This window comes from Rhinolophus sinicus, linkage group LG01 (assembly GCF_036562045.2).
Source record: "Rhinolophus sinicus isolate RSC01 linkage group LG01, ASM3656204v1, whole genome shotgun sequence".
In the NCBI taxonomy this organism is placed as follows: domain Eukaryota; kingdom Metazoa; phylum Chordata; class Mammalia; order Chiroptera; family Rhinolophidae; genus Rhinolophus; species Rhinolophus sinicus.
The window spans coordinates 10628920-10645320 of NC_133751.1; the positions used below are offsets into that span (position 1 = coordinate 10628920).

At 45.4% G+C, this 16401-nt stretch overlaps 1 protein-coding gene across 8 annotated transcripts in view; it reads right to left on the minus strand.

Annotated features, from left to right (window-relative positions):
* Positions 1 to 9776, minus strand: part of EVA1C (eva-1 homolog C) — an 87420-nt gene extending 77644 nt beyond the window's left edge. For 6 of the 8 annotated variants that reach the window (XM_074326064.1, XM_074326071.1, XM_074326086.1 and 3 more), the window contains exon 1: positions 9031 to 9776. In XM_074326064.1, the coding sequence (XP_074182165.1) occupies positions 9031 to 9241 (211 nt within the window). In that variant the 5' untranslated portion in view covers positions 9242 to 9776. The remainder of the gene's footprint in view (positions 1 to 9030) is intronic. The other 2 variants (XM_074326096.1, XM_019730180.2) reach the window with 1 other exon arrangement.
* Between the last annotated feature and the right edge of the window lie 6625 nt (positions 9777 to 16401).

The following is a 16401-nucleotide window of genomic DNA, read 5'->3' on the forward strand; positions in this document are numbered from 1 at the left end:
TTCATGCCGAGGCTGTGGGTGGGGCGGAGTCTTTGTGTCCTGTCTGACCTGTCCACAAAGCATTCGGCACTGTTAGTTTTGGAAGGTGTGTCCTCCGGGCCTCAGAGAAAAGAGGAAGGTGATTAAAAAATGACTGTCCCTTAACTTTACAGTCAAATTGACAAAAAGAGTGTGTAAACCTGACCTTGGGTTCAGTGTACATGTTTTTAATAGAAAGGGAATATAGAACTGTGTGCGTTCCTAAAATTGCATCCCTCAAAAGCTGTACAAATCGGACTTTCCAGATAAGATCATGCTTTCTCATTTCCACCTGTCTCCCGTCAAAGAGGGAAAAGGGCTCGCTGACTGGGTCTCTCTTGTTCCAGAGTACAGTACGATGATTTATGATTGCTAAGCCTGAGAACCTTCGGAAGCCGCTAAACATGAAAAGAGTGAAAAATCTTCTAAGTCAAGAGAAAGAAAGGAAGGACTGGGTAGCAGTCTTGGGTTCTGCTCGTCTCAGACTCTGAAACACTACTCTGAAGGCTGTCACAAGTATGCATCGCACAGGCCCCTGCAGACAAAAAGGGTTATTTTATCCAGATTATTCCCCCACATTGCAGGGGGAAGGGGACTCATTTGTAATCATCAAAGGAATGCTGACAGACTTGAAACGGGATTACATTCTATTATACTCATCCGAATTAAAGATTTGTTTTGGAGATCATTCTTAGGTTTCTTCCTCGCTGCTCCCCCAACCCCAAATGAGATGATTTGTATTCATGGGCCATCTGAGGCAGACATGAAATCAGACAGTTTGCAAACATGCATTTCAGATTCAGTGGCCTAAGTTTTGAATTTTAATGTTGCCTGGTTCTGTGTGTGTGGAAAACCTGGCTTTTAGGTCAAAACTAATCCCAAGCATCGTTTCATTCCGTAATTTGTTATGCAGGATAAATTCTGTTTCAGGGGCCTGAGTGAGCAAGTGAACCAGGTGTCCAGAAATGCAGGTATGAGATGTAAAATCTATGCATAGGCAGAGTTGTCTGGTAGGTTTGTGGCCACACTACTAAATCCTCAGTTTCAAGCTCAGTGGTTAGAATACCATTTGGAGAATGTGACTTGCCTGATCTGTTAGTCATCCTTCAAACTCTTTTGTTATCTGTGTGGTCACGAACCCCCTGAGAAGGAAGTTTCTCCAGACAGGACTGACTGACTGAGTATTCTTGTACCATATGGAGCACAGTGTCTGGTACCTGAAAAACTTGAGCATATTTCCCATTCAGACAGAACTCCCCTAGGGCATTCATCATGAAACTTATAACTACCTGGGGAGGAGGCTTGGGTACCTCCAGCTGGAAGTCGTAAGTCAGTGCAAGAGCTCAACTGGATCAACAAACTGTCTCTTGACATTAGCTGCCAAAAGGACAAACTATCTTAGAGAAATCTCTCTCAAGGCAAGGAGATGGCATTCTCTAAGTAAGAAGACAGAGCAAGGATATGGGCAAAGTGCATTAAAAGTTGTACCATTTCTTTTCTTTGTATCTCAGTCCTTCCTTCTGGACTCGGTGTCCTTCTTGATGAAGTATATCCTTTAGCAGTTTTTTAAGTAAGGATTTATTGGTGGTGGTGAACATGTCTATATCACAATCTCTCAAAGGTAGTTTAGCTAGGTATATCGTTGTGCAATGATAGGTTTTTTTGTTTGTTTGTTTGTTTGTTTCCAGGACCTAGAAAATATTTCACCAGCTTCTGACTCTCACTGTTGTTGCAAAGACTTTACATGTGATATTTTTCTCTCTTTCTGATTGTCCTAAGACTGCCACTTTTTTTTTAGTATTTTATAGTTGCAATATAATAAGTATAAATTTATTTTTATTTATCTTGTTTAGGATGCTTGACTCTAAATCTTTCATTAATTCTTGAAAATTAACTCCAAGGTATTATCACTTTCAGTGCTGCTTCTCCTTATTTTCCACAGTCTCTCCTTCTGGAATACTGATCAGATATATACTGAACCTTCATTCCATCTTCCATGTCTTACAAACTTTTTCTATATTTTTCATCTCTTTACTTTGCTGCATTCTGGATAATTTCTCCAGCTTTATTTTCCAGTTAACTGTTTCTCTCTTCAGCTAAGTCTAATCTATCCATTAAGCTTTTAATTTCAATGAATATATTTTTCATTAATACAGTAGTATTAGTATAGTTAATAGATATATTTGATTCTTCTTCAAATATGCTCACTCTTTCTTTGTAGACTTTGATTCCTTCTTCATGTTTTGGATTCCCTCTTTTATTTCTTCTTGTTTTAAATTCCCTTTGTTATTTATTAAGAATTCTGTTGTTTTTATTGCTGCTTCTCAGATAATATAGTTTTAGATTGTGTATTCATATCAGCAGGATTTCATCTATAGGAATCTTGTGCAGTTTGTTTTGGTGATGTTTCTATGCAGGGAGTATTTGTGTTTGTTTTTGCCAAGTACCCTCGGGCACAACCAACCTGGGATGACTTTGTTAGTTTCTCAGCTTGGATTTCCTGGTAAAGGCAATGTGAATTCAAAACACAGACTGTTGAAAAGGAAGACCTGTTGTTATATGTACTCAAGAAAGATTGCTTTTCTTTCTCTAATCCTGAGCCCGGGCGAGACAAGTTTCCTCGTCATCTTTCTTTGCAAGAAGGCTGATTTCTCATCTCTCTTTTTATCAATGGTTAGCCCTTCCATGTCCTGGTTTTATATGGAGATCTTTTTTTCCAACTCCTCACTTTATACTGGTCTAATGCCTCATCTCTTGCCCTTATGTACCTGTTAAATCACAGTTGTAAAGACCACCAAAAGGCCCTAGTGTGGCTATAAGGTCAGTGGCAGCTAACTTTTCCAGTTTTCTGATCCCTTTGTTTTTGTTCCTTGGGTGGTCCTTATATTTAGTTACTGGTTCTTGCATTTAAAGGATGTTTGTTATATTTTATTCAGCACTTGTAGGTGTTCTGTTGGAGAAATAATTTTAGAACACCAGTTCCACCGTATTTCCAGAAACAGATTACAGATCTTATTCTGTAATCAGTTCTTTGGGGCTAGAAAGTACTATCCTTAGATAGGATGTGGATTGGACAATACCTGTAAGTCTTGGGTTGGGGGTGGGGATTGGATTTAGTAGATTGAGAGATAAACATTACAGAATTGGCATTGCTTTAAATGACTTGTAATTTATTTGTTTTAATAATAAGCTGCCTGGGTCTGAATCCCCAAAAGTTACTTAACCTCTCTTTGCCTCAGGTTCTTCAACTTATTATAACAGTATCTACTTTGCAAGGTTGTGAGAATTAAATGTTGATAAACGTGAAGTTCTTGGAACAGTGTCTGGCACGAATGTTTTATGAGCTTCATACACTGATAGTATTTTTAACTCACCAACTTCTCTTACTTGTGCTGAGGGAAGTCAAAGAAAGAAGTCACTGCATATGCTGGGCCAGAGTTTTAACTGAGATGGCGCAGACATAGGAACCCCTGCGGGAAAAAGAATCTCAGAGAGAACAGACTAGAGCCACGTGGTCAGCAGCCACTCTTCCCATCTGAGGTTCTTCAAACTTCAAATATTGATGACTCTAGGATTTATGTTATTAAGAAAAACTATTTACTTCCAGAGAAATGCAAACACATCAGCATCATTAAAATAGTGACCTAGTATAAAATATCAGAGTACTCTCAGCCTACCTTGTAGGACCATTACTTAGCTTGAATGATAAGAGTATAGAGTTTTGAAACCAGATAGGTACTGGATTCAAATCCTGAGTCTAAATTTCACTAGCAGTTGTGGAACTGCTAGTTTGGGGTGAGTAGGTAACAGGGGAGCAGAAGTTCTTTCAGTGTACATTAGCCCCAAGGTGAGGCCTTTTCAAGAATCTTAAACGTGCTAACAGGAGGGCTGAGAAGTCCTTTGATCTCCACGTTTTTGAAATCATGAACCCCATTAGTAAAAACATTTTGAGAACACATCTCCAATATATGTACACTTATTTATAAATTACATACTGTTCTACTGTCAATTTATATGTTAATTATAAACAAAACAACTCCTTTGTAAGGTAGAAAAGAAACAAATAGAAACGAAGTTGTAACATGTTCCTCCTGTATCCACTGGATCACCTTGTGTGTGCACACACTTTGGTTGGACTATGATGAAAGATGCTGAAGGAAGGAATGAGAAAGCTCAGTCTACTCAGTGGGCAGCTGAAACGGTGGCGGCTCTCCCATGAACTATCTAGAAAGGTTAAGCAAATCGCGACCTGCTTTTGTCTCTGGCCTTGCCCCCACACTCAGCGCATACAGGCCAGGTCCCCCAGCCTGGCCCCACCCTGGGCTCATGCTAGAGTCTGCCATGCTCTGTGTCCTTGTGGGGCAGTCTTGGGAAAGTCAGTTAAGCACTCTGAGCCTGGGTTCTCATCTGTAAAGTGAGACTAATACCTCATAGAGTTGCTGTAAGGATAAAGTCAGATAACACTGTGCTCCATTAATTTTTACTCCTTTCCTTTCCCTGAAACTGCTGCTAGCCTGCCCCTTCCAATAAAGCATTTGGGAGACCAAAGCCATCAATAACGCGACCACTTGCTTGCCCAGACGCCTCTTCTCCGCTACAGAAAGAGCCGGCAGAACACTTTTCAAATCTAATTCCTTTCCATGGAAACAGCCTAGCAGTTTCAGACACTTGCTCTTCATCCCTCTTCTTCTGTGACAGCTGCAAACTCCTTCAGACATTTGGTTTGTTTTTCTTCGGTTACGAGCTGGCTTTTCACTCCATAACATTTTTGAAAGTGAAGGCAATCCCTGAATACAAGGATGATGTGATGCGGGCGTAATAAAATGCAGAGCTCTCGCTGTGCGTGCATATATACACGCACATGTGGGCATATGTGGGCATCTTGTACATGTGTGTGTTGGGAGGCAGCGACAAACTGATAGCTGGGACAATACAGTTCGGGTGTCCCTGGTGGTGAGCCCTGGGGGAGGGGATGAAGGGGTACCTGGTCATGCCTGTGTGTCCCTGGATGAACTGATGAATGGGCAGGAGGGTGCCCTGCCCTCTGGATCTGAGAGCAATGGTACTCAACTCTGGCTGTGCACGGGAATTGCCTGGGGAGCTTTTAAAAAGAGACCAATGACTGGGTCCTCCAGACCAACGAAGTAAGAAGTCTTGGGGTACTGTCTGAGCGTCCACACCAGTGATTCTAATGTGCAGCCAGGGTTGAGACCTACTACTTTTCTAAGCAGAACAGGAAGGTTCAACTGTGTCCCCTCCATCAGGACCTCATTCCCACCCTCCAACTCCTAAGATCAACCGCATTGCCAGTTTTCTACTCTGAAATTCCTGGCCAAGGAAATAAGGAGCTAGAGTCAGGTTTCCTGGTTGGGCTGCCAACGATTTGGTAACAAGCACCACTTCTTTCTTGCTGGGGCTACTGATGATGGGGAGTAGGGCCCAGAGAACCCCTTCCATCATGCAATGACCTTTCTTTGGGGGGCGTTTGGCTACCAGGAAGGCTTTAAAGTCTGCCCCAGTCTCCTCGTTTCTCATCTCCTTCCCCTCTACTTCCCACATTCACCATTGTGTGCCCCAGGGCAAAACCAAACATGTAAGCATATATGGTCATGACTGCTTTGTCAAAAGTCAGGGGTTTCGAGGAATCCAAGTGGGAACTAGAACAGTTTCCCACCCTTTCCTTCCCTCCCTCCCCGCCCTTCTCCATAAGCCCATCAATCACTTAGAACTTCTGTAAGAAGAAAGCAAAGGGAAAAAAAAAAAGAAAGAAAGAAAGAAAGAACAGGAGAGAAAGAGTAAGAAGCAGGGAGAAAAGAGGACAGAGCGGCGTGGTAAACTGAGGTTAGAGACACACTGAAATATCACTCTTTAAGGCAGGGCAAGATATGGAGGATCCTTTGCTTTTTGTGGTGGGAACCCAAAATGGCACCCCCTCCTCTCAGCCCTCACCCCTGCTTTGTTCTTTGAGCAAAAGATGATGCTGTTATTATACTTCTATTTAAAAAAAAAAAAAAAAAAGTGATCAATTTGTACCTCTCAGGCCAAATCCCCAATTTGGGAATGCAGTCAAAAAAACAGAACTCCATCCCAAAGAGGAAAATGGATGAAAGCCAAGTGCATTTGAGTGTGGGATTAAGGATCAGAGGCACTAATTTTGCATGAACTGCTCTGGCCTTCCTGGGATATGTTTTTAATGCGGTGATGATAGACTTCCAGTGGCCGCTGGCAGCATCTCAGTATCTTCAGGGATGAGAGAGAAGGGGGTGTTTGGGGACCCTGTTTCCCAGCAAGGCTTGGAGGTGATTAGCGCAAGTCATGAGCATGTAGGGGGAGGAGGAGGCCACAATGCTGCCTCTGGCTTATTAAGAGTGAGATCCGATGCTGGGCTCCTCAGGGGGGGAAAAAATCAATGACCCAGGAAAACTGCACCAGCTGACAACCCCAGGAAAAGGCTCAAGGAAGAGTTGCAAAGAAGAGAAAGGCTTAAGTAACTTTCCAAAACTCTGCACTGCTAATCTCCTGGGAAGCCCTTACTGTACAGACAATGGCTGGGACCCCTGACATTCTGGCACTTTTTTTTCATGTGGGTACACCATCCTTCCTCCATCCCCTTCTGCACAGGGTAAAAGGGATTCCCTCCATCCTCCCTCCATTTCAGTTTTTGATGTTTCCCTTGTTTAGAAAAACAAGTGTCTGCATTGTCAAGTGATGCTCTCCAGCTCTGGGCTATTGTTGTAAGTCTCCTTGGGGGATGTTCCACTGTCCACTTGCAGGCCGCTGGTTACTACTCACCTCTCCTAGTTCATAAAAAGAATCAGGACTGCTTGTCCCCAGGAAAGCAGGCCTCAGGCTTTGAGGCCACTAGGGTGGGGTGAGGGGTTAGAGTTACATGACCTGGATCCACTGCTTTGACTAAAACATTCAACTGAACACTCAGACTGTCGTCCTGGGAGCTTAGGGATTTTCCTCAGTGCTGTATATCATGTGGTAGAAGGTCCCTATAGATTGATTAAGTTTCAAGACAAATTAATCAACTTTCAAAGACCTCATCTTGCTCCCTGATACTTTTATAGTGTTTCCTGATGCCACACGATATAGAATTTAGATTTAAATTTTAGGGTGTCTGTGGTTTGGGAAGATATTATTTTTCTTTTCTTCTCCCAAAAAGGCTCCCTGACACTTTCGCCCTATAATTCAGATCTCTGGAGAGCAAAGCTGACCCAAGTAAAAGTGGGGGCTGCTTGTGGATGGACCTGGCAATATCACCACCTACTGCTGGCTCAGGGAGTTTTAAACCCTGAAGTTCAGGTTTCCACAGAAAACAGAAGGAAATTCCTTTTATCACCTCTGTCATTTAGAAGAACACGTATCAAAGCATCCACTTCCCTCAGGATACAGCCTCCCTGTTTCATAGCTCCAGCTCACCCCCTGTAACAGTTGCTATATACAGACAATTCCAAGCTTGGGTGGTAACCTACAGACTGCTACAAGCATTGCAACTGCTTCACTAAAGAAACAAACTCTAAGTGTCTATAATCTATGCAAACAATCTAATGGTTACATCGCAATTTACCTAAAGCAATATTTATTCAGTTGCAATGATGTCACATAAAAAAGGGCTGTTGGCTTTCAATTCTTTCCTTACAACATTCAGAGCTAGAAGGTGGCTGAATTCAGAACTGCTCTCCAAAGCTTAAATCAGCAAATACAGGACTTTGCTAGCAGCCAAGAAAGTTCTAGTACACCCCCCCACAAAAAAGTCAATAGCACTTGAAAAGCATTTCCCTAGCAAATTTTCCTCAGCGCTCTGCCTCTCTGGTGCTCAATTTTAAGGACCACAATTTGCTTGCCAAATAGGCATATCTTAGCTTCCTTTGCCAGGTAGAAACACTGCCTTGATATTAAATATTCAAAGAAAAGAACCTCTGACCTAAGGGCTCTCGGCTAACAATGACATTCTCTGTAAGTAAACTAGAAACCCAACTCAGCTTCTGGTTTGCCGGTGTTCTCCTCCATGTACTAGTCTCCTGCACAACAGGGCTGAGGACTGACTCCCTTTACCATGATTTTATTGCAAAAGACCCTGCAGGCAGGGCCCTCCAGGGACTAGGCAAAGCCTGAACTTGGCAAAAGATCATGGAGAAGGGGGAGAGTGGTGTTCAGAGCTGCTTCCTGGGCTGGGAAAGGGTGAAGGCTCGCCAGAGGGAGACCCACGTCTGTTACAACTGCAAGGACGTTTGCTACTCTAGGCAAGTGCGACGGTAATATAAGAAGGTGGCTCCTATAGCCGTCATCTACTCAGAAACTTCTCTCACTATGCGGTGCCACACCTACAACCCCAGAACTACCTGAGATCATCTGCGGGAGACTTGGTCCAAGTTCCCCAAAAGAAAAGCCTCATCGTTTACTGGGAGGAGGAAGTCGTTAAGGAGACGGACTGGAGAGGGGGATGCTGATATATTTTGGCGGTAAAGTCATGCCACCCCCACCCCTACCCCCACCCCCCAGTCTCCTCTCTTTTCTGTAAGCTTCTGCTCACTTCTCTCGACACATCTCCACCCAACCTCCTGTACTCTCGGGCTTCCCTTGTGTTTGCTGACGGACACTTCAGGTCGTGTGCCCTGGGATAGTCTCTTTACACGGCCCCCGGGCGACTGGCTTGGGGGCACTCGGACTAGGTGGTGGCAAACTCTTCGGACACAGCACGTGTACTTTACAGCACTGGGCGCGGCAAAGGGCTCAGCCTAAGGAGCCTCCAGCGGACACTCATCCGTCAGAGTCGAGTCGCTGATGCTGAGAGATTGAAGTCAACAGCAGGACGAGAAACTCCAAATACGTTACCCACCCTTCCTTCTGGGGGCATGGGGGGGGGGGCCTCTGACACCACCCCACAGGCAGCTACCTATACGCCAAGGGCTCACACCAGGAAAGAAAACTGGCTATGAGCACGTCCCAACTTTCATCCAACCCTGCCGTGCCCCCTCGGGCGACTGCCCCCAGACGAGGGCTCACCTGCGCGCGCCGCAGCGCCGGGGGCGCACAGCGAGGGAGGGCGCTTCTTACCGGAGAAGTCCGTGAGCGCTGCGATCTCTTTGGAGCAGACCAGGACAGTGCAGTAGAAGAGGCGCAGGAGCTGCCCCGGCGGCTCTACCTGCCTGCGGAGGCCGGGATGCTGCGCGGGCTGGGGTGCGGGCGGCAGGCGCGCGGGTCCCGGCAGGAGCATGGTGCGCGGCGCGGCGGAGCGCGGGCGCGGGCCCGGGGCACGCGGGGGGTCACTGGGCGGAGGATGGCGTCACATGGCGGGGTGAGTTGGTGGCCAGCGGCTCCGCGGCTCCCTGGCACCTCCCGTTTCAGGCTCCCAGAGCCTCCTCTCTGGCGCGGGCCAACACCAGCTCCCCAGCAAAGGGGAGGGGGCGGAGAACTGGGGCGGGGCGAGGAGCCCAGGGAAGGATCCGCGTAGTTTCCCCGAGAGGAAACCTCCGCTGCCACCGCGCGGGAGGAAACGAGGGGGGCCAAAGGGAAAGTGTAACCTTCGTGCACCCGGAGCCTACAGAGGCGGGTCCCTGGCGAGCTGCCAGCCGCGGAGGGCGCCCCCAACAGCGCGACGAGAGCCGCGTAACTTTGAGCGCTTTCCACCCCGGGTCCCCGCCCCTGAGACCGCCCGGCACCCCTGGCCGGGCCTGCGCTGGCCGGTTGCCAGCCTCGCCCTGGCCTCGGGAGGAGCGCGGCTGGTGCCCGTGACGCACTTTGGAGCCAGCGCCGCGCGGTGAGCCCGGGCGCCCCGGGGCGGGGCTGAGGTCGGGGTGGGGGCCTCAGGAAGGTGGGGTCCTGGAGGTGCGAGACCGCTGCACTGACTTCCATGCAACCCGCCGCGCTCCACGTGCAGAGTCACGAAGAATGCACAGTTGTCCCCATTTCACAGAGGAGGTGACTGAGTCTACGCAGCCAGGACAGGAAAGAGCTGGGGGTCTCAAAACCGGTCAGATGGCTCCAGAGCCGAGGTCTTTTCAATCCGACTAAACACTTCCTTTGGGTACCGGTTGTACGCATCTCTTAGAGGATCTGACACTGGACCGATATAAACAGCCACCAATCACCAATAATCAGGCTTTGTTGGAAAATGGGCCACAGCATCTTTCTGAACCTCTCGATTACGCGCGGTATTACCCACGTTTGGACGCTCAGCTCATGGGCGAGAAGCGCACTGAGTGGCCCGGGGTGCGGGGAAGCGAGGACAAGTGCGTGGGGCCTCCGTGGCTGCGCGAGGTGCGGCTACCTGGCCCCAGCGACCCAAACCCCGCGGACCGCGCGGGGCGTCCGGACCAGGCGGTGCCGGTGGGAGGGAGGAGGGCCCGGCGGCCGGCGCTCGGCACAAAGTGTTCCGGAACACCGCGGGGAGGCCTGCCAAATTCGCGGCGGGCCTGACGCGGAAATGTAGATAATGAGGCCCAAGGGCGGGACCAGGCGCACTACCCCAGCCCACTCCGAACTGCAATTGCGAACGCGTCAGAGTGAGGCGGGGAGGCTCCGAAAGAAAACCAAGACGCGCAGGCCTACTTGTGGGACCCTCCTAGCGGTGGGACACAAGGACCCCAGAGGGCTGGATGACGTTGGGTCCCACACCTTGCTTCCGCAGAGCTAGGGCCGGCCGAATTGGGACACTGGGCCCTATAGTATTTGTTGAGTGGGTGGGACCTAGTCTGCCAGGCACAACGATTTTTAAAATCTACATTAAAATACTCAATCTTCTCAATAACCTTCAGGCCTAAGTAATATTAGGGTGCACTTTCTAGGTTGGGGAAACTGCGGCTGGGAGGTGGGTAAGGATGCCTAGCGTTTAGTAAGTAATGTTTGTCGCAAACTCAGGCCCCTCCTGTACTTTGCATTCCATCCACTCGTTCATCTATCCAGTTCAGATATGAATTGGGTACCTAGTGTGTCAGATGCTGGCACAGGAAAGGAGCCATGCTCCCTCAGGTGTGTGTGGGGGCAGTGGTGGGGGGGGGGGGCTGCCACCACTGTCTTGTAGGTAGGCACTGGCTTCCAGATGCCAATGTGTAACTGTTCCTGTGACAGCACCCCCAGGCTTCCTTATCTGCAAAGTCTTCAGACTTATTGTGAGGCTTATGCAGGTGAGTTGATAACAGGTGATGTGAATAGGAGAGGGCCTGGACCCAGAAAGCGCTCAGTCAATGTTAGTCATTATTACAGTGAGGAAGACAGACATTGCACAGGTAATGCCCAGTGAGCCAAGCGTCATGAACAAGAAGGGGTGGGGGTGGGGCAAAAAAGGGGGAGCTGAGCCAGAGGGAGGGAGAATGGTGTTAGGGGCCTTTTTAGGGCAAGATGAATAAGAGCAATAGGAAGAGTTGGCCAAGCAAAAGCTAGCTGTTTGGGGAGGGTGAACAATTTATGAAAAAGGACCAGCATGTGTGAAATCCAAAAGAAGCATGGCTCCATAGGAGAATGGAGAGAAGTCCGGAGTGGGTGGAACAGAGAGCCAAGGGCAGGGCTAGGTGGATGTGGAGAGGTCGGCAGCCAGAGCTCAGGGACCTGGAGACATAGTGAGCATTTCCATCTCGATCTTAAGAATTGTAAGCAGATGAATGACATGATCAGGTGTGTGTTGGTTAAAGATTTGGACTAGAAGGACCAAAAGGGGGTTCAGAGATTAGATACCCAAAAGAATCAGAAGGAGGGACCTAAACAAGTACTTGTTCGCCAGTATTCATTGCAGCATTATTCACTATTGTTAAAAAGTGGAAGCAATCCAAGTGTCCATGGATGGATGAAGGGATCTACAAAATGTGGAACAGTATTCAGTCATAAAAAGGAATGAACTTCTGATACATGCTACATGGATAGATCCTGAAAACCGTATGCTAAGTCCAATAAGCCAGACATAAAACAACAAATATTGTGTGATTCCACTTACATAAAGTGTCTAAAATTGGCAAATTCACAGAGAGAAAGTAGATAGAGGTTACCAAGAACTGGGAGAATGGGGAAAGGAAAGTTATCGCTTAATGGGTACAGCGTTTCTATTTGGGGTGACAAAAAGTTCTGGAAATAGTGGTGATGCTTGCCCAATATTGTGAATGTAACTAACACCACTGAATTATATACTTAAAATGGCAAATTTTATGTTATAGGTATTTACCAGAACTTCAAAAAATTAATAATGTGCCAAAAACCTTTGAACTGCATGGTTGAAATGGGTGAGTTGTATGATATGTAAATTCTATCTCCACAAAGCTGTTTTTCTTAAAAATCAAGCAGTAACAACAAAATGGGTCCAGGGAGATCGTCAGAATAGAAGCGTAGGCAGGAGGCTATGCCTATGTGTTGGCTGGGACTTTGCAGGCCCCGAGAGAAGGGGAAAGTGGCCAAATTGGAAAGATATTTGGAAGGAGGGTGGACAGTGCAGTGTCAGTAGCTTGTTGTGGGACATAGAGGAGCCCTAGCTTCCTTCTACGTTGCCCCATAGCTGCTCACGGTTGAATCAGATTTTAGTCCTAATCTGATCGCTTTAAGAATTTTGGAATCGTGCAAGAAAATGAAGTCATTCCACTTAGCTTCCTCTCTGGAGCCCTTAGTTCCAAATCCCTCTGTGTTCCCAAACAAATGGAAGCCAATTACCACCCTCTCCCATTTCCCTAATTATTGTACAATTAAATACCTTAATGCTGAGGGCACTATAAAAACTTGTAGGACAGGAAAATGGGGAGGGGAGGCACACACTTCAAAGAAGGAGAAACTTGTAAAATCAATCTAGGGTACAAAGAGGTATGATCTTTTGCACCAAGGTGTTTTCCTTTTCTTTCTCCTGTGATAGAATTTTAAAAAATCAAAAGCAGGGCAACTGGTTGGCTCAGTGGTTAGAGCATAGTGCTCATAGCTCCAATGTTGCCAGTTCGAGTCCCACATGGGCCTGTGAGCTGTGCCCTCCACAACTAGATTGAAAAAAAAAAAAATCAAAAGCAGTCAGAGCCACGTGGTTCTTCAGCACAGTTACAAGAGCTGGAGTTAAAGTGAATTCAGTCTGAGGAAGGGTGAACCAAATAATAAAGTGCTCCCAAAATATTAATACTCACAACAACCTTGAGATAGGTACTAATCAGGAGCCGCATAATTTATTGGCTTTGTGTAAAATGAAAACGCAGGGCTGCTTGGTTCAAAAATTATTAAGAATTTCAAGAGAATGACAGCAGAGCATTCAATCCGGCAGGGGCTCTTGGAGTACAAGGCCCTGAGTGATTGCACAGGTCACATGCCCACAAACAAGGCTGGAACTACCACTTTCTCCATGTCTCCGATGTGGAAACTGATGGCACAAACTCACACAGATCATCTCTGGCAGGATTTGAAAGCCTCTTAAACTGCAAAAACCCAGAAATTAGGGATGGACACTGAGATGGGGTAACATAAAACTTCCTTTCTGTGTGATGACACCATTGGGTGATTGTGCCCCTTCTTGCACTCGAGTTTAAGACATGTCTCTGTACCCACAATATTCATTGTGTGGGGGAGAAGTATCCTTGCAGGAAATCTAAATTACCATAGTCCCCCTTTATTTGAAGTTTCACTTTCCATGGTTTCAGTTACCTGTGATCAATTGAAGTCTGAAAATATTACATAGAAAATTCCAGAAATAAACAATTCTTAAGTTTTAAATTGCATACCATTCTGAGTAGCGTGATGAAATCCTGCGCTGTCCTACTCCGTCCCACCCGGGATGTGAATCATCTCTTTGTTCAGCGTATCCACGCTGTGAATATAGTAAAATGAGATATTTGTTGTGTGTGTGTGTGTGTGTGTGAGAGAGAGAGAGAGAGAGAGAGAGAGAGAGAGAGAGAACATTCACATAACGTTTGTTATATAGTTTATTGTCATTGCCATAATTGTTCTATTTTATTATTGTTGTTAATCTCTTACTATGCCTAATTTATAAATTAAATTTTATTGTTGGTATGTGTTTATAGGAAAGAACATAGAATATATAGAGTTCAGCACTATCTACAGTTTCAGGCATCCACTGGAAGTCTTAAAACATATGCCCCACAGACATGGAGGGCCTGCTGTGCGTTTCTAAATTACATGACTCAATTTCTGCTCTTTTCCCCCCCTTTTTGAGCAACCCTGTCCCTCTTTCCACCTCTAAGTTACATCCCTATCCTCGTTCCTTGACATCTTGGCTACTTCCCTCCCCACATATACAATCTATTTTGGAAGATGTTTGTGTGCTGTGCCCCTCACCTGTGCCATCAGGTAAGACTTCGGGCTTCCAACAAAGACCATCTGCAGCCATTCTGAGAAGACGTAAACCACCATTTGTCAGCCACAAAGAAACCAGCGCAGGAGAGTGAGGCCGAATGTTGTCCAGAGCTAATAGGCTTATTTTTAGGAAGTAACAAATGGTGGTTTGTTTATAGAGCTGGCACCAAAGAGTCACATAGCGAAGAGCCTGCTTGCTGAGGATTACAAAAGCTGGGGGAGCACTGAAAGGCTGATTTCAAAAGTCTACAGAAGGAGGCCTTTAAGAATATGTGACAGAACCAATGTGTGTATGGCAGTCCCTCCAAGGTCAAAGGCACCAAGTGCAATAGTTTCTATTCTGCCGCTGAGAGACAGCTACACTGAGAGAAGCATTTGACCTCTCTGAGTATGGCTATACAGCAGACGTTCCCAAACCTTTCATTTTTTCACATCTGCAAAATGAAAACGTTGAACCCTAAAGTCTATTTTGGCTCTAAAAGTCCATAGTCTATTTAAATTAGAGGTAGGATTTCAGAAAATTGGGCTAAATCTATGCCAATTCCTTGATATTCCTTAATGTTTTCTTAAATATATTTTTCACTTATTTTTTTTTTATCAGTTTGTTTCTGTGATATTCATATTTTTCTCCTTGTAAAAGAAAAATGCAGCATAAACAAAGTTTGGGGGCGGAGCGGTTCTTGGAGCATTGTGACTGACTGAATTCTGACCCATGGGAGTTTTCGGTGTGAAATTTCCCAAACTGACAACCATCATTCTACTTTCTGTCTTTATGAGTTGGACTAATCTAGGTGCCTCACATAAGTGGAATCCCAGTATTTGTCCTTTTGTGATTGTCCACTAGGCACTGCCTATGGCGCCCTCTGTAGGTGAAAATCTTAATTTTTGTCTTAGGAATGGTGGCAGTGGCCCATGAATTTCAAAAATAAAAATTTTTAATGTGGTAATATATGCAACATAAAATTTACCATTTTAACTGTACAGTTCAGTGGCATTAAGTACATTCACGTTGTTGTGCAACCATCACTTCCATCTATCTCCAGAATGTTTTCATCTGCAGAGTTGAAACTCTGTACCCATTAAACCCAGTTTTCCACTTCCCCTCCCCCAGTCCCTGGCAACCACCATTCTTTCTGTCTTTATGAGTTTGACTCCTCTAAGTCAGTCATACAAGTGGAATCCTACTTGTCCTTTTGTGGCTGCCTTTTTTCAATAATGTCTTCAAGGCTCACCCATGCTGTCGCATTTGTCACAATTTCCTTCCTTTATAAGGCTGAATAATGTTCCATCATATGTATGGACCACATTTTGTTTGTTCATTCATCTGCCGATGGACACTTGGGTTGCTTCCACCTCTTGGCTATTATGACTAATGCTGCTATGAACATGGGTGTACAAAAATATTTAAAAATTTTAATAGTCATTCCCAAGGGAAGGCTTACAGCTACCAAAAAGAAAAGAAATCAAAGTCCGTAGAAAGGAATTCAGGATCAACAAAAGCAAGTTCTGAGTATGGCTATAGAGCAGAGGTTCCCAAACCTTCTCAGTGTCTCAATGATTTTTCACAGTGAGTGCTCCTAGACAAAAACAAAACAAAAAGCTTGAACTATGTTTATTATTATTAAATAGCTAGATCCAACCAACTTAATAAGTATTTATGTTTTAACAAGTAAGTAGTTGTTTGAAAAAAAATACATGTAAATTGAAAGAAAAAATACTTTTATTTTATTCTTAAATAACCACAGTTGTATACTAACGGGCTGTGTGCACCTATTGAACATGTCACTATCTCTCCAACCTTGAAATCAGATTGGACCTTCGTTTCCTGTTCCATGTTGATTTTCCTTGGTACTTGCTTTTTATCACAATAACCTCTGAAGTCCTGGCTTTGTGAAGCTGTGACATTATCAAAAGAGAAGTAGCACAATATGATGTTGAAACTATGAACTATCTTGAGTGAGTAATTTGCAATGGATGTCAGGAATTGTTGTGTTTCCCTCAACTTACAAAAATATTCCGAGGGAAACTGTGAGTTTCTTGTGGTGCTCTGGGTGCTTTGGCACCCAGTTTGAGAACTGCAAATCCAGACAATTCACATACTACAAAGAC